Source organism: Salvelinus alpinus, chromosome 15 (genome assembly GCF_045679555.1).
Source record: "Salvelinus alpinus chromosome 15, SLU_Salpinus.1, whole genome shotgun sequence".
In the NCBI taxonomy this organism is placed as follows: domain Eukaryota; kingdom Metazoa; phylum Chordata; class Actinopteri; order Salmoniformes; family Salmonidae; genus Salvelinus; species Salvelinus alpinus.
Genome location: NC_092100.1, coordinates 40693037 through 40710922, shown reverse-complemented (window position 1 = coordinate 40710922; position 17886 = coordinate 40693037). Strand labels below are relative to the sequence as shown.

General features: G+C 48.0%; 1 protein-coding gene across 2 annotated transcripts in view; it reads right to left on the bottom strand.

Moving 5' to 3' along the window:
• Window positions 1-830: 830 nt before the first annotated feature.
• LOC139540058 (genetic suppressor element 1-like) overlaps window positions 831-17886 on the bottom strand; it is a 39718-nt gene continuing 22662 nt past the window's right edge. For both annotated transcript variants that reach the window (XM_071343599.1, XM_071343598.1), the window contains exons 4-15: window positions 13790-13962; window positions 13271-13465; window positions 8580-8741; window positions 7634-7863; window positions 7133-7403; window positions 6318-6922; window positions 6085-6197; window positions 5710-5992; window positions 5350-5463; window positions 4661-5260; window positions 4319-4422; window positions 831-4047 (exon numbers count right to left, since the gene is read on the bottom strand). In XM_071343599.1, coding sequence (XP_071199700.1) covers window positions 3724-4047; window positions 4319-4422; window positions 4661-5260; window positions 5350-5463; window positions 5710-5992; window positions 6085-6197; window positions 6318-6922; window positions 7133-7403; window positions 7634-7863; window positions 8580-8741; window positions 13271-13465; window positions 13790-13962 — 3174 coding nt within the window. In that variant the 3' untranslated portion in view covers window positions 831-3723. The remainder of the gene's footprint in view (window positions 4048-4318; window positions 4423-4660; window positions 5261-5349; window positions 5464-5709; window positions 5993-6084; window positions 6198-6317; window positions 6923-7132; window positions 7404-7633; window positions 7864-8579; window positions 8742-13270; window positions 13466-13789; window positions 13963-17886) is intronic.

Here is a 17886-nt window from a genome sequence, read left to right as displayed (position 1 = left end):
AGAAGACCAGAAATTCCCACATTTTTAAAGGCAAATAAGTTAATGAATAAGTGTGCTTCCCTTGTAACTTTAATAAAAAAATAAACAAAAATATGAAAACAAACTCCTTTAAAATCATCTCTGTTTTACTACTGGTTTGTGGTCTGATTATCTCCACTTTCCCTGGAGTGTACAAATGCTCACTCCCCCTTGTGAGTTTTAAAGCATTTTGATTGGTATAACTATGGGCTGGATGGATTTTTCATCATATTTCTAAAAGACTGAGCAGCACCAGAATCAGAGGGGCGACAGGTAGCCTAGCAGTTAGAGAGGCAAGCCAGCAACCGGAGGTTTGCCAGTTCTCCGGAAAAGAAATCCTGGAGGAAGTGAGCTGGCAACCGTTGCGTTGCTGGCATCAAATCCTAGATGCCATTGTCTGGCGTTGTGCTCTTGAGCAAGGCACTTAACCCCCCACAACAACAGTTCCCCGGTACCCAATGTGGCAGCCCCTCGCACCTCTCCAAAACCTGTATGTATGCGTGTGTCTTTCGGAGAAGTAACATTTTGGTTGGACACCAATAGTGCCATACCAGGTCTGGCCAGCAGAGGGCATAAACTACATGTAAATACTTGGAAGCTTTTCTACCGTTCTTCTGTAGTTCAATGTCCTTTACTCTCTTTGGTCAGACATATTCTCAGATATTACAGTCGACAGTGCACAGTGGTTTCATTTCCTTGTCTCCTCTCCCTCATCTGCACTGATCTAAAAAATACAATAAAAACACGCCAGTTCAGAGTAGATGGACAGGAGATGTAGCCTAGCTGAGGAGTAAAATATTGTCAAAAATGACTCCAATTTAAACATTTTTTTATTGATCAAAATGATTATTTATACAGGTAAGTCCCATTGACATTGATCTAGACAAGTTCTAAATTATACAAACATTTTATTTGCATTTTCATCCGAAATATTTCCATAAATAGCTATATATATTACATTATAGGCTTACAAGCAAAAGATTAACTAGAGCAGGTAGAAACATGATTTCACAGAATATGTGTCTTTGTTTTTCATTTGTTGTGGGGGGCAGATAGTGGTTGTGTACTGTAGGTAGGCTAGGTTAGGCGTGAGGTAGAGCGGGGTTGGACTGAGTATCTGCAATGGAAGGGCTGAGTTCCTCTAAAGTCAATAGGGCGTAGAGAGATGACCCGTCATTACTAAAATGTGCAGTAGATCTCTGTGGTAAACCTGTGTCAGCATGGGGACCATCTGTTTACAATTGGCTGGGTGACTTTTATTTGTCATTTCTGTCCTGTGGCAGAAGATAGCTCAATGACCAACAGGTTATGAGGTGATTGTGGCTGGGACTCAGTTTAAAAGAAGATAAAATAGCTATCATTATCGAAATATTACCCTTTCTGTCCCCCGCCTCCAGCGCACAGCCATCTGCCCACTCATTAGGCAAGATTGACGAGGGCGGCAACAATACATAAAACATCACATAATTCTGCCCCAAAACAATGAATCTCAACCAGTGGCATATGGGCTTTTTAGGTGATCTGATGCCGCCCTGTGATAAGCAGTGCCACTTTGTCAAAGGCAGGGGCGCAAAATATTTTGCTTGTACATTCCCAGCGTGCCTCTCCAGGGTGCTGTTGGAGAGATGCATTGCTGCGGCGCTCCACCAACGTTCCGTCAAAAAAATGATCTAACATAAATCATGTAGCAGATATAGGATATGGTAGATAGGGTATGTAGCCTTTTCTGTAGACCAAAGAATGGAGATAAAATGTATGACAATGTAATGAGACGGACACTTTTTACATCATGCCGGTTTCTCCTATCAAATAGCCTAACTAACCTAAATGGTGCTAATAAAATGTGCTGTCATGTTAACACATTCTAAAAACAGAACAGGTGAAACAAAGTAAAATGGACAATATGGAATGGACAATCACAACAGTTGTCCAGGAGTTTCACCTTTGTCATGATCAGTATTTTTAAGTTTGTATCTACATTTTTGACAAGCTGATCATAGTGAAAAAGAAAATACTTCTGCTTTTCCCGCTGTGTAAACACATTGCAAATAGGCTCACGATAACTCCTGATAAAGTTGGTTAGCTGATATACAGAACTTAAATATCCAAATTGATTAGTCACAGGTATCAGAACTAATTAAACCAATGCATCGGCCTGTTTTACAAACGGCGGGCCTACCACATGAATGGGCATTTATAAAATTCCATTTTGGCTACACCCCAGCAAGCACGAGCCAACGTCATTTGAAAGTCTTTTTTCATTCGATTTTTGTTTTTAAAGGGTAGGTTTACCACATAGATGGACATTCATAAAATTTAATTTCAGACAACACTGTAGGCTACACCTCAGTAAGCAATGACCGACGGCGACGCCTTTTGGACATCTTTTTTTCGGTGCAATCATAGACGTCTATGTTTGGTTCAGATTTGATTTCAACGTCCACAGACATAGATCCACAGACATAGATTTCTGGACCAGCCTTGATTTCAGCCAAACATAGACGTCTATAAATTACTTATTTTCAACTTTAATTTAAGAACCAAAAATTTACCTGATTTCAACGTCCGGAAAATACATATTTTTCCTACGTCCAGAAAATACGCTTTTTCAACATCCTGGAAAATATGTATTTTAAACATACGAAAAATACATTTTCACTTTTCATTCAAAACCTACATTTACCCTAACTTCAACGTCTTGAAAATACGTATTTTCAATGTCATTTTGCTTACGGGGATTATTCTAGTTTTGTAGGGGGCAGCATTGTTTGGTCTCACCTAGGGCGACAGAACGGCAAGGACCTGCTCCAGGGTACTTCTTTCTCACCTCCCTAAAATGTTTAAAGTGGGAGGCGGGATCAGATCGACATAGCATTGTCCAATGAGGTTGTAGAGTAAGCCCAAGCACGTGCATGTCTTTGTGCACAGCTGCAGGGCTCGAGGGCAATTACGTGATGACATAGTACACTACTTTTATGGAGAACCTTTAACATACAGCGCTTCTAAAATGTTTACTTCTCTTTAAATATTTCATACTGGCCAGCAACAGCACAAAATTATTCCAAGCATCTTGTTTTTACCCCAAATGTTTATTCTAAAGCAGGCTTTTAAATAACAATAATTAAAACAATAAAAACATACAACATTCTGGCTTAATAGGTAGGCTATTTACATTATCAATGGCATAATTATTAAAAACATAACTGAGACTTCTAAATCCTATAAAGATTTATTTAAAAAAAACATTTTTCAAAACCTCCAGTTATTTCCTTATAGAAACACTGTCTTAAATATTCTACACATGTGTTTTTGCTAGTCCATGAACCCAAGTGAAAAAAGCTCCAGAATAGTAAAAGCTCTACAACACAGTGTTTAGTTCTAGGTAGTTTCAACAGTACTGTCACTAGTATGATCACTAGTAGCTCTTCTAGGTCTTTAAGTGCATCTTGGCTGATTCAAGTCCTTTCAGTTCAGTGGTTGGTTGGCTGGCTATTGGTTGCTTCCAAACCCTTCCAGACCATAGAGGGAAAAGGGAGGTCATATGACTGCTCATTGTATTCATCCCAAAGTCTACAATTGGTTAAAGAGTGTCCCAATATTATGCCATACCCTTATGTAGCTATGTCCTCTAGCTTTTAGACTACCAGTCTTTCACCAGTGGTGAGTCTGACTACAATACAAAGTCTAGGAGAGTGGCATGTGAGGTTACAGGGCCTGTCCTCCTTTTCTCCCTCCTCCCTTTCTATCATCCTGTCTTCCTTCCCAGTCCAGAGCTCTCTTCCCCCTCTGCCTCTGACTGGGAACCAATTCAGTGTCCTCTCTCTCTCCATCGGTCATCGGTCGTTGGTCTGTCTGTCTGTCTGTCTGTCGGTCTGCAGCAGGACAGGGGGTCACCGGGGAGGGGCGACCTTTGACCTGCCCCTTGCCCCAGTGCACGTTGGGAATGGTCAGACACTTCCTGAAGTGTTCCAGCTGAGCCTGCAGCCTCTCTCTCTCATCTCTCACCCTCTGTCTCTGACTCACCAGCTCCTAGAGAGAGAAAGACAGGGATGGGAGCAAGAGAGAGATAAAGAGCGAGAGCGTCACTAAAAGTGAGAGTGGGGGTGAACAAAGCACATCAGTGTAGACAGAAACAGACAGACTGTCAGTCAGAGTGCTGATCAAGCTTTACTTTCCACTTTTAGATCATAATAAATAAGATTGTATGGACAGATCCTATATCAGCACTCCTACTCTGAGACACTGTGTATATGTGGACTTTGAGGACACTTTGTGCATATATGGGCCTTGAGGTTCTTACCGCCATGCTGTGTGAGAGTTGTTCAGCTGTCAGACTGAGAGTGTAGTTCTGAGTCTCCAGCCTCCGGCACTGACTGTGAAGAACCTGTCTCTCCATACCCCGCTCTGCGAGAGAGAGAGGGGAAGAGAGATATAGAGAGAGCGACAGGAGGGTAAAGGGAGACATGGGGTCATAGAGGGAGAGAGGAAGACCGATAGAGAGAGCGGCATAGAGGGTGAGAAAGTGAGTGTGAGGGGGAGAGACAGCAAGTGAGACAAAAACATAAAAAACAAACATATTTGTAGATGAAACAGGTGTATTTTTATTTGACTCATCCCAAATAAAGCCCAAAGGTAAACTCACCATCCACATACTCCTGATACGCCTCAAAGACTGACTCTATGCCCCTCCACTTCCTAGGGGCTTCTCCCTCCTCCTCCTCATCCTCTTCCTCTGACAGCTCATCACGTACGCCAAGGGGTACATGGTGGGGTGGAGAGGGGTAAGGGTGATGCCCGTTGGTGGGGTGTAGGGATGTGTTGAGGAGGGCTGGTCTCTTCAGTGGGGGGATGTTGTAGGGCACTGAGGGCTCAGACTTTATACTGGACTCTGGAACGCAGGTGGAGCCACTCAGTGTCTTGTGGGTAGACTGCAACACAGACTGGTGGAAGTCCTTCGGGATGAATCTTTCCCAGGGTTTGTTCTGCCCGTTCTGCACAGCCAGGGGAACCTTCTGTTGAGGATGATGGCCAGGGTGGCCTGCTCCATTCTGGAGGCACTGGAGCCTCTTAGCTGGGTGACCTCCACCCAGTCCTTTCGTGTTGGGGTCGGGGGCCAGGGGAGGCGGTTGGCTGGGTGGAGGGGTGGATGGTTTTAGTGGGTCTGTGTGGAGGTTGTTGGGGTGGTGGGGGTAGGAGGGCGAGGGGCTTGGGGAGTCTGGGTAGTGGAGTCCGTTTGATTCGCCTGATAACATAAACATAAACGCAGTATAAGGATCTCATGGGTGTTACCCTTTGTGTGTGTGTGTGTGTGTGTGTGTGTGTTTGTCTTACCAGTTGGGGAAACAGGGGGGCTTCTACAGAGGGGTAATGGGTTGTATCTGATGGTGTCCAACGTCACACTCTTCAGCTTTATAGCCTTCAACAACCCTTCCATCTTCTCCTTATCTAGAGAGAGAGGGGGTGTGTGGGGGACGGGGGGTGGACGGGGGAGGGTGAGAATGAGACTGATTTAGACCTGGGACACCAATTAATTATCAGGTAGAAAAGAAAACCAGCGGTACTCTTGACCTCTTCGAGCAAGATTTGAATACTCCTGGGATATAGCATTACAGTACACTAGAGTGTAGTGGTTAGAGGTTGGAGAATAAGAGCAAGGGTGTAGTGTATAGGGGTTAGTGTAGTGTATGTTACCTCTCCTCTGCTGGTTGGTCACATGGGACAGGCTGAACATGTTGAGAAAGTGTTTCTTGTCCTCCAGGTGAGGGGAGCAGTTCATCTCCTCTGGGGTGAGAGTGGTGCTGAGGGGGGGAGCGGGTGCCACAGGAGGCGGAGAGGTCTTCCTCTTGCCTCGTACTGCTGGAGGGGAGATGCTGCGCTCTCTCAACATCCTCCTCCTCTTCCTCCTCTTCTGATGAAGCAGCTGGTCACGATGGGCCAGCGTGGTCAGGCCACACACACGCAGGAAACACATCTTCTACAAAAAAACAGATTACAGAGAACGAACAATCACACAACGTTATAGTAAGAGGACGTGGCGATTCTTAAGTGTGCATGCATGGCAGTTACCTCTGAGGATGTGTCCAGTTTTAACGGGGGCTGCTCTGCTACCCTTCTGAGGTGGGCCCTCACTTCCTCCTCATCACTGTCATCAATCCACTCATCTAGATCATAGTCATACCCTGGTGAGAGAGCACCGACAATATTTATGTTAAAGACCACACCAGATCTCGTCTCATACACTCTGAAAAACCCCTCTCCTCACCTCCCTCTCTCTTACATCCCGTCCCCTCTCTTCTTACCTCCTTCCCTGGCCTCTCTCCTCCTGCTCTCCTCCAGGTCCAGCTTGCTGACCAGCCTGCGGTGCTGCTGGAGGATCTCATCGTACACCACTGGGTTCTGAGGCTCCTGGCCTGGCCGTTCAGACCTCTGGAGGTCCATGGAGGGAGATGGGGAGCTGGCGTGGTGCTGGACCCCCAGGTTGGAGCTGGGGCTGGGGGAGGAAACGGACAGCGAACCACTCTGGTGGTGGTGGTGGAGACTGTGAGTGGATCTTTCAAGCTCAGCCCAGCCCCAGAGGCCAGGCTCCTGCAGAATGGGTCCCCTGACAGACGAGAACCTCTCTGCGTCCTTCCCCCTCTTCCTGCACCCATCCTCCCCCCTCTCCCAGCTGGGGGACCGCTCGGCTCTGGTCAGGTCAGGAGGGGAGCGAGATGGAGGAACAGGGGAGTCGAACCTGAAACGGGGGTCTGGGGGCGTCTCAGTGAGGGAGGCAGGGTTCCAGAGGGTGGTGGAAGGGGCAGGGGGGTGGGGGAGGAGGTGAGGTTTGGGTGAGATGAGTGGAGGTGGGGCTCCTAGGTGAGGTTGAGATTCTCTGTTGCCTGTGTCACGTTGGCTGGCGTTGGATCTGTGAAGACAACAAACACAATGTAGTCACAAACACACACTGGGTTTTATCAAAGTTGACCTTGATGATGCAGCCAATCTAAAAGTAGATGTCAGCAGAGTAGAGAGAGTACTGACTCGGCGGATACTGTAGTGTTATCAAACAAACGCACACACACAGGTCAACCCCACCTTTCTCAACTGCTTGTTCCTTGTCTGATTAAACACTGACCTGTAGCTCCTAGGCTCCACCCCTTCCCCAGGTGGCCACACCTCCCTCTCCTGCCCCTGCCGGCGTTGACGTGCCAACATGCGCTCCTCCCCATTGGCCTGTTGGAGCATCATGGCAGAGACCAGTGTTCCATGGAGCCCCCCGGAAGAGGCTGAGGCAGTGTGTGTGTTCCCCATCTGAGAGGGCACCAGGCTGGGCATGAGGTGAGGGGCTGACTGGAGGCCTGGCTGTAGAGGTTTAGGTAATGGGAGGGCAGGGAGGGTGGGCTTACCTGGGGAAAATAGATGAGGTATTACAATGAATGCTTCATTTCATTTTAAGAACACACTTTGAAATACATTATGGTTGTTATAATGCATGATATTGATGGCAATCAGGCTCTACTTAAAAGAGAAATTTCTGGTCCATAATTAACGGGAAATCAACCAATCAATGTGTGTTTATTGCGTCTATACTGTGTGTGTGTGTGTGTGTGTATGTATCTGTGTGTGTACACCGTACCCAGTCTGTTAGGTGTCAGCCTCTCCCCAGGTCTGACCCTGTCCTCCGGCAGAGCCGTGAGAGCCTTCAGCCCAGCAAGGTACTGGCTCTTCACCACTCTCACCATCTGTCTCTCCCTCTCTCTCTCCCGCTCCCTCTCTCTCTCCCGTTCAAGCTCATGCTCCCTCTGTTTCTCTCGTTCACGCTCTCGCTCCCTCTCTCGTTGGCGAAGCTCTTCCTCCATCTGTATTCTGTGGGGGAGGTAAAAAAATACACACACACACACACACACACACACACACACACACACACACACACACACACACACACACACACACACACACACACACACACACACACACACACACACACACACACACACACACACACACACACACACACACACACAGGGGAGAGAGGGTGAGAGATGCAACACCCACCATGGGGCAGATTAACCACACACTGTTTAACACACACACCTATGCACACACATGCCCAAGCATGCACTTACACACACACACACGCACGCACACACGCACGCACGCACGCACGCACGCACGCACGCACACACACACACACACACACACACACACACACACACACACACACACACACACACACACACACACACACACACACACACACACACACACACACACTATATTAGACATACACAGCATGAGTGAGCAAGAGCAGATGAACAATTAATAGGTAACCACAGGATGAACACACACACACTGATGTGTGTTCGTGATGTGTGTATGGTAGCATGGTGGGGTGTGTTCTAAAAATATAATAGTCAGCAACCTGTGCCTTTCCTGCAGAGAGATGTGTGTGTTGTGTGCATGTACAAACTGTGTGTGTTTGTGTGCATGTATGAGTGTAACACCTTTCAGCCAGTGTGATGTGTGGGAAGGTGCAGGTGTGTGTGTGTGTGTGTGTGTCTTATACGTGTGTGTTACTGTACCTCTCAGCCAGTGCACTGTGTGTGTGGCTGAACTCCCCAGGGTAGCGTGCCCCAGGCAGGTGCATGTGGAGGGCAGAGGGGTGGAGGTGAGGGAAGCCCCCCCCTGCTGGTACAGAGTAGAACTGAGACCGTAGTGCAGAAAGACACAAAGACTCCTCCATCCTGGAACACACAGGGACAAGTGGAAAAGAAGGAGGGAGAAAACGAAAACAAAGAAAAGGAAAGGAGGGAAAGAGTCAAAGAGAGAGGGAGCAATGTTTTCAACTTATAATTTTTTTACAGTAAGGCACACTTTGGGGTTCAGTCGCGTTTATACATCTCATCCTGGAAACACAAACACACAGGCTGCTGCAAACCCCGTCTCCCTGTCTGTCTCTCTGTGTCCCTGTCTGTCTTTTCATCTTCCTGTCTGCCTGTCTATGGGTCTCTGTCTCCATATCTGCAAAAAACTGACTCTGATAACTGCAGAGCCAGACTGAAGTAGGCAGGGTGGTCTGTAGACTGACTGTGTAGGTGGTGTAGGTAGGCAGGATGGTATATAGACTTACCTGTGGAGGTTGTGGAGGGAAACAGGGTGGTCTATAGACTGACCTGCGTAGATGGTGGAGGTAGGCAGGGTAGTCTATAGACTGACTTGTGTAGGTGGTGTTGGCAGGGTGGTCTAAAGACTGGCCTGCATATGTGTTTGAGGTAGCCAGGGTGGTCTATAGACTGACCTATGTAGATGGTGGAGGAAGGCAGGGTAGTCTATAGACTGACTTGTAGGCAGGGTGGTCTATAGATTGACCTGTGTAGGTGGTTGAGGTAGGCAGAATGATGTATAGACTGTCCTGTGTAGGTGTCAGGGTAGTCTATATACTGACCTCTGTAGGTGGAAGAGGTAGGTATTGTGGTCTATAAACTGATCTGTGGAGGTGGTGGAGGTAGGTATTGTGGTCTATAAACTGATCTGTGGAGGTGGTGGAGGTAGGTATTGTGGTCTATAAACTGATCTGTGGAGGTGGTGGAGGTAGGCACGATGGTATAGACTGACCTGTGTATGTGGTGGAGGAAGGCAGGGTGGTCTACAGACTGACCTGTGTATGTGATTGAGGTAGGCAGGGTGGTATATATACTGACTACTGTAGATGGTAGAGGTAGCCAGTGTGGTCTATAGACTGACCTGTGTAGGTGGTGGAGGTAGGCAGGGTGGTCTTTAGACTGACCTATGTATGTAGTTGAGGTAGGCAGGGTTCTATAGACTGACCTATGTAGGTGGTAGAGGTAGGCAGGGTGGTCTATAGAGGGACCTGTGTAGGTGGTTGAGGCAGGCAGGGTAGTCTATAAACTGACATGTGTAGATGATGTAGACAGAGTGGTCTATAGACTGACTTGTGTATGTGGTGGAGGTAGGCAGACTGGTCTATAGACTGACCTGTGTTGGTGGTGGAGTTAGGAAGGATAGTCTATAGACTGGCCTGTGTATGTGGTAGAGGTAGGCAGGGTGGTCGATAGACTGACCTATTGTGGTAGGCATGGGAGTCTATAAAGTGTGTAGGTGGTGGACATAGGCAGGGTGGTATAGACTGACCTGTGTATGTGGTAGAGGTAGGCAGGGTTGTCTATAGACTGACCTGTGTAGGTGGTAGAGGCAGGCAGGGTGGTCTATAAACTGACATGTGTAGATGATGTAGACAGAGTGGTCTATAGACTGACATGTGTAGGTGGTAGAGGCAGGGTGGACTATAGACTGACTTGTGTATGTGGTGGAGGTAGGCAGACTTGTCTATAGACTGACCTGTGTAGGTGGTGGAGTTAGGAAGGATGGTCTATAGACTGACATGTGTAGGTGGTGGACATAGGCAGGGTGGTATAGACTGACCTGTGTATGTGGTAGAGGTAGGCAGGGTTGTCTATAGACTGACCTGTGTAGGTGGTAGAGGCAGGCAGGGTGGTCTATAAACTGACATGTGTAGATGATGTAGACAGAGTGGTCTATAGACTGACATGTGTAGGTGGTAGAGGCAGGGTGGACTATAGACTGACTTGTGTATGTGGTGGAGGTAGGCAGACTTGTCTATAGACTGACCTGTGTAGGTGGTGGAGTTAGGAAGGATGGTCTATAGACTGACATGTGTAGGTGGTGGACATAGGCAGGGTGGTATAGACTGACCGTGTATGGGTAGAGGTAGGCAGGGTGGTCTAATGACTGACCTGTGTCGGTGGTGGAGGTAGACAGGGTGGTCTATAGACTGACCTGTGTAGGTGGTGGAGGTAGACAGGGTGGTCTATAGACTGACCTGTGTAGGTGGTGGAGGTAGACAGGGTGGTCTATAGACTGACCTGTGTAGGTGGTGTATGCAGGGTGGTATAGACTGACCTGTGTAGGTGGTGGAGGTAGAGTAATCTATAGACGGACCTGTATAGATGATGTACACAGGGTGGTCTATAGACTGTCCTGTGTAGGTGGTAGAGACAGGGTGGACTAAAGACTGGCCTGTGTAGGTGGTAGAGGTAGGCATGGTGGTCTATAGACTGACCTGTTTATGTGGTGGAGGTAGGCAGAGTGGTCTATAGACTGACCTGTGTAGGTGGTGTAGGCAGGGTAGTCTATAGACTGACCAGTGTTGTTGGTGAAGGTTGGTATGGTGGTCCATAGACTGACCCGTGTAGGTGGTGTAGGCAGGGTTGTCTATAGACTGACTTATGGAGGTAGGCATGGTAGTCTATAGAGTGAACTGTGTAGATGGTATAGGTAGGGTTGACTATAGACTGACCTGTGTTGGTGGTGGAGGTAGGCATGGTGGCCTATAGACTGACCTATGTAGGTGGTAGAGGTAGGCATGGTGGTCTATAGACTGAGCTGTGTAGCTGGTGTAGGCAGGATGGTCTATAGACTGACCAGTGTTGTTGGTGGAGGTTGGTATGGTGGTCCATAGACTGACCCGTGTAGGTGGTGTAGGCAGGGTGGTCTATAGACTGACCTGCTGAGGTAGGCAGGATAGTCTATAGACTGACCTGTGTAGGTGGTGGAGTTAGGCAGGGTGGTATATAGACTGACTTGTGGAGGTAGGCATGGTAGTCTATAGAGTGACCTGTGTAGGTGGTATAGGTAGGGTTGTCTATAGACTGACCTGTGTAGGTGATGTAGGCAGTGTGGTCTATAAACGTACCTGTATAGCTGGTGTATGTAGGCAGGGTGGTCTATAGACTGACCTGTGTAGGTGGTGGATGTAGTTATGCTGGTCTATAGGCTGACCTGTTTAGGTGGTGGAGGTAGGTATGGTGGTCTATAGACGGACCTGTGTAGGTGATCGAGGTACCCAGGGTAGTCTATAGACTGACCTGTGTAGGTGTTTGAGGTACGCAGGATGGTATAGACTGAGTTGTGTATGTGGTGGAGGTTGGCAGGGTAGTCTATCGACAGACCTTCGTTGGTGGTTGATGTAGGCAGGGTGGTCTATAAACTGACCTGTGTAGGTGGTGGATGTAGGTATGCTAGTCTATAGACTGTCCTGTTCAGGTGGTAGAGGTAGGCAGGGTGGTCTATAGACTGACTAGTGTAGGTGGTGGAGGTAGGCAGAGTAGTCTATAGACTGACCTGTGTAGGTGGTGTAGTTCAGGATGGTCTATAGACTGACCAGTGTTGTTGGTGGATGTCGGTATGGTGGTCTATAGACTGACCAGTGTAGGTGGTTGTAGGCAGGGTAGTCTATAGACGGACCTGCTGCAGTAGGCAGGGTAGTCTATAGTCTGCATTTTGTAGGTGGTGGAGTTAGGCAGGGTGGTATATAGACTGACTTTTGGAGGTAGGCATTGTAGTCTATAGAGTGAACTGTGTAGGGGGTATTGGCAGGGTTGTCTATAGACTGACCTGTGTTGGTGGTTGAGGTAGGCAGGGTGGTCTATAGACTGACCTGTGTAGGTGTTGGAGGTAGCCAGGATGGTATAGACTGAGCTGTGTATGTGGTGGAGGTTGGCAGGGTTGTCTACCGACTGACCTTAGTTGGTGGTTGAGGTAGGCAGGGTAGTCTGTAAACTGACCTGTGTAGGTGGTGGAGGTAGGCAGGATAGTCTATAGACTGAGTTGTGTAGGTGGTGTAGGTAGGTATGGTAGTCTATAGACTGACCCGTGTAGGTGGTGGAGGTAGGCAGGCTGGTCTTTAGACTGACCTGTGTATGTGGTTGAGGAAGGCAGGGTTCTATAGACTGACCTATGTAGGTTGTAGAGGTAGGCAGGGTGGTCTATAGACTGACCTGTATAGGTGGTATAGGCAGGGTTGTCTCTAGACTGACCTGTGTAGGTGATGGATGTAGGCAGGGTGATCTATAGACTGAGTAGTGTAGGTGGTGAAGGTAGGTAGGGTGGTCTACAGACCTACCTGTGTATGTGGTGGAGGTAGATAGGGTAGTCTATAGACGGACCTGTGTAGTTGGTGTAGGCAGGGTAGTCTATAGACTGACCTGTGTAGTTGGTGTAGGCAGGGTAGTCTATAGACTGACCTGTGTAGGTGGAGGTAGGCAGGGTGGTATCGATTGACCTCTGTATGTCTTGGAGGTAGGCAGGGTGGTCCATAGACTGACTGTGTAGATGGTGGGGGTAGTCAGGGTGGTCTATAGACTGACCTGTGTAGGTGGTAGGGGTGGGCAGGGTGGTCTATAGACTGACCTGTGTAGGTGGTGGGGATAGGTAGGGTAGTCTATAGACTGACCTGTGTAGGTGGTGGAGGTAGGCAGGGTGGTAGTAGGCAGCAGCAGCAGTAACGTGGGCAGCAGTGGTGGGGTCGAGCCCCAGGGGCAGCGAGCGCAGGCGGAGGTCATCTGAGGTGGCGAAGGGGCGGAGTCCTCTTAGGTACTCCTCTTGGACCGCCCCTGAGTGAACTGCAGGTTGTACCTGACCAGGTAGACTACAGGAGGGGGAGGAGTTGGGGATCAGATTGCAAATTGGAGACTGCTGTCATGGAGTTAAAGGAGGTGTATGCGTTTTAAGGTTTAAGCAAGTATAGAGACTTATATGATGGGTTTGTGTGTGTGTGTGTGTGTGTGTGTGTGTGTGTGTGTGTGTGTGTGTGTGTGTGTGTGTGTGTGTGTGTGTGTGTGTGTGTGTGTGTGTGTGTGTGTGTGTGTGTGTGTGTGTGTGTGTGTGTGTGTGTGTGTGTGTGTGTGTGTGTGTGTGTGTGTGTGTGTGTGTGTGTAGGCATCCACAAGCTGAGGATGATAGAGTGGCTCACCTGAGGCCCTGTAGTCGCCGGTCCTGCATGACAGAGCTGGGGGTGAGGCTGAAGGGGTAGGATGGGTGAGCCAGGATGTGAGGAGAGAGGACAGGATGAGCCCCTTTCTCCTGGGGAAGGCTGAGCTCAGACCCCACAAGCTCCCTACTCACCCCCCGAACACCCAACTCAGCCTGACAGAGAGAGAGGGAGAGACAGCAGGAGAGAGAGACAGAAAGACCATCTTTGTTAGGCAAAAAGTTCCTACTCACAACATGTGGAACTTCCATTTATGGACATTTTTCAAGTCAGGATTTGTCCCTTAATGTTGATCTATCCATAGCATGTTAACACTGTCACATCCTAGCTAATCCAACCACCCACTCTGTTTTCAGCACGCATCACTGACTCCCATGCCAGTAATGCTCTCATCATTACTTTGGCACCCCTGTCATGTCTGTTCGCTATTCACACACACACACACACACACACACACACACACACACACACACACACACACACACACACACACACACACACACACACACACACACACACACACACACAACCTTCTTGGTCAAGGTAAGAGACTCACACGTTAATAGCTCTAAGAGCCTTCAGGGAGGGAGAGCGAGAGGAGAAAGGATGGAGAGTAGGGTAGAGGAAGGAGAGTAGGGTAGAGGAAGGAGAGTAGGGTAGAGGAAGGAGAGTAGGGTAGAGGAAGGAGAGTAGGGTAGAGGAAGGAGAGTAGGGTAGAGGAAGGAGAGTAGGGTAGAGGAAGGAGAGCAGGGTAGAGGAAGGAGAGTAGGGTAGAGGAAGGAGAGTAGGGTAGAGGAAGGAGAGTAGGGTAGAGGAAGGAGAGCAGGGTAGAGGAAGGAGAGCAGGGTAGAGGAAGGAGAGTAGGGTAGAGGAAGGAGAGCAGGGTAGAGGAAGGAGAGTAGGGTAGAGGAAGGAGAGTAGGGTAGAGGAAGGAGAGCAGGGTAGAGGAAGGAGAGTAGGGTAGGGTAGAGGAAGGAGAGCAGGGTAGAGGAAGGAGAGTAGGGTAGAGGAAGGAGAGTAGGGTAGAGGAAGGAGAGCAGGGTAGAGGAAGGAGAGTAGGGTAGAGGAAGGAGAGCAGGGTAGAGGAAGGAGAGCAGGGTAGTGGAAGGAGAGTAGGGTAGAGGAAGGAGAGAGGGTAGAGGAAGGAGAGCAGGGTAGAGGAAGGAGAGCAGGGTAGAGGAAGGAGAGTAGGGTAGAGGAAGGAGAGTAGGGTAGGGTAGAGGAAGGATAGTAGGGTAGATGAAGGAGAGCAGGGTAGAGGAAGGAGAGCAGGGTAGAGGAAGGAGAGCAGGGTAGGGTAGAGGAAGGAGAGCAGGGTAGAGGAAGGAGAGCAGGGTAGAGGAAGGAGAGCAGGGTAGAGGAAGGAGAGTAGGGTAGAGGAAGGAGAGCAGGGTAGGGTGGAGGAAGGATAGTAGGGTAGAGGAAGGAGAGCAGGGTAGAGGAAGGAGAGCAGGGTAGAGGAAGGAGAGCAGGGTAGAGGAAGGAGAGTAGGGTAGAGGAAGGAGAGCAGGGTAGAGGAAGGAGAGTTTTATACCTTTATTTAACTAGGCAAGTCAGTTAAGAACACATTCTTATTTTCAATGATGGCCTAGGAACGAACGGTGGGTTAACTGCCTTGTTCAGGGGCAGAACGACAGATTTTCACCTTGTCAACTCGGTGGTTCCAATCTTGCAACCTTAGAGTTAACTAGTCCAATGCAATAACGACCTGCCTCTCTCTCGTTGCACTCCACAAGGAGACTGCCTGTTACGCGGATGCAGTAAACCAGGGTAAGTTGCTAGCTAGCATTAAACTTATCTTATAAAAAACAATCAATCATAACTACTAGTTAACTACACATGGTTGATGATATTACTAGATATTATCTAGCGTGTCCTGTGTTGCATATAATCTGACTGAGCATAAAAGCATACACGTATCTAAGTATCTGACTGAGCGGTGGTAGGCAGAAGCAGGCCCGTAAACATTCATTCAAACAGCACTTTCGTGCGTTTTGCCAGCAGCTCTTCGTTGTACATCAAGCATTGCGTAGTTTATGACTTCAAGCCTATCAACTCCCGAGATGAGGCTGGTGTAACCGATGTGAAATGGCCAGCTAGTTAGCGCGCTAATAGCGTTTCAAACGTCACTCGCTCTGAGCCTTCTAGTAGTTGTTCCCCTTGCTCTGCATGGGTAACGCTGCTTCGATGGTGGCTGTTGTCGTTGTGTTGCTGGTTTGAGCCCAGGGAGGAGCGAGGAGAGAGACGGAAGCTATACTGTTACACTTGCAATACTAAAGTGGCTATAAGAACATCCAATAGTCAAAGGTTAATGAAATACAAATGGTATAGAGGGAAATAGTCCTATAATTCCTATAATAACTACAACCTAAAACTTCTTACCTGGGAATATTAAAGACTCATGTTAAAAGGAACCACCAGCTTTCATATGTTCTCATGTTCTGAGCAAGGAACTTAAACTTTAGCTTTCTTACATGGCACATATTGCACTTTTACTTTCTTCTCCAACACTTTGTTTTTCCATTATTTAAACCAAATTGAACATGTTTCATTATTTACTTGAGGCTAAATTGATTTTATTGATGTATTATATTAAGTTAAAATAAGTGTTCATTCAGTATTGTTGTAATTGTCATTATTACAAATAAATAAATAAATATAAATGGCCGATTAATCGGTATCGGCTTTTTTGGTCCTCCAATAATCGGTATCGGCGTTGAAAAATCATAATCGGTCGACCTCTAAAACATTCACTCACTTATTCACTCACTCACTCCACCAAACTACTCCCACACACGAGTAACCTTGCTGAGGACTTGTATTAGCTCTCAGTGCTAATGCCTAGTGTTGGATAATAAAGTCTAGGTTCACTCCAACAACCAGGGTTTCTTGCTGCAGCAGTGAAATCTCTGTGCTTTGAATATCTTTGAATATCTCTCTCAGGGAAATCAGATTCACACCAGGCTTTCCAATAATGATCAAACACACTCCAGTCTCTTTCTGGTCTCTCTTTGGTCTTTGGTCTCTGATCTGTGATCTCTCTCTCTGATCTATCTCCCTAGTCATTATCGCCTCTTTCTGGTCTCCATCCACCGTTGTAAAGAGGAGGATCAAGGGACAAAACAAAGCATGCTTGTGTCTGCGTGTGTATATATGTATGTGTGCACGTGTGTGTGTGTGTTGGGGTTATCCGGTGCAGAAGAAATTGCAGCAGCTCCCAGAACACACCTTGACCCCTGGCCTTACAGACACAGGACATGCTGTCCTTATTGGTTGAACTGGATGTACTCTGACTGAATGTGAAGCACCTGCTACATCAATGTACCGGAAGTCAAAACATCACATCCTTTCAATCTTTAACTTCCTTCATACTCCCTTTTATTCATCCCCTCTCCCCCTTTCTTTTTCAGTCTGTCCCACTTCCCCTCTCTCTCTCTGTCCCACTTCCCCTCTCTCTCTCTCTCTGTACCCCTTCCCCCCCACTCTTTTTCTCTCTCTCCCCAACTTTCTCTCTCTCCCCCACTCTCTCTCAATCCCTCCCCCCACTCGCTCTCTTTCTCTCTCCCCCACTCTCTCTCCCACTCTCTCTCCCCCACTCTGTCCATTTCTCTGCCTCTTTAACCCTCGCTCTCCTTGCTCTCTCTTTCTCTCTTCCGCTGACCCCTCTCTGAATAGGAGCCCCAGGGTAGGAAGCCGAGCCAGACAGACTGCTCTTTGTGAGGGGGAGAAAGGCTGCTCAGGGGGCTAACCCCTGGATTGTTTAGGGGGCTTGGTTCCTCACTCCAGCTTAAATACAAACACACATACACAGAGGGGTCTTGGGACAAAAGCAAATGTACACAAAGCTCCCTCAAACTACACACACACACCACACACACACAATCCGGAAATATAACAATTGGAGACAGCGTCTACAGCTACTGCTTTTTCTCTCCAGTATGGGTCCACTGGGTGACTCCCTCTTTACCCTCTCTCTCAGAGAGAAACAGAGATGGAGACAGAAATAGAGATGAGAGGGACGGGTGATTCTGACACATTGACTTGGATAAACGTTGGGACTATATCTTTAATGGTGGAAG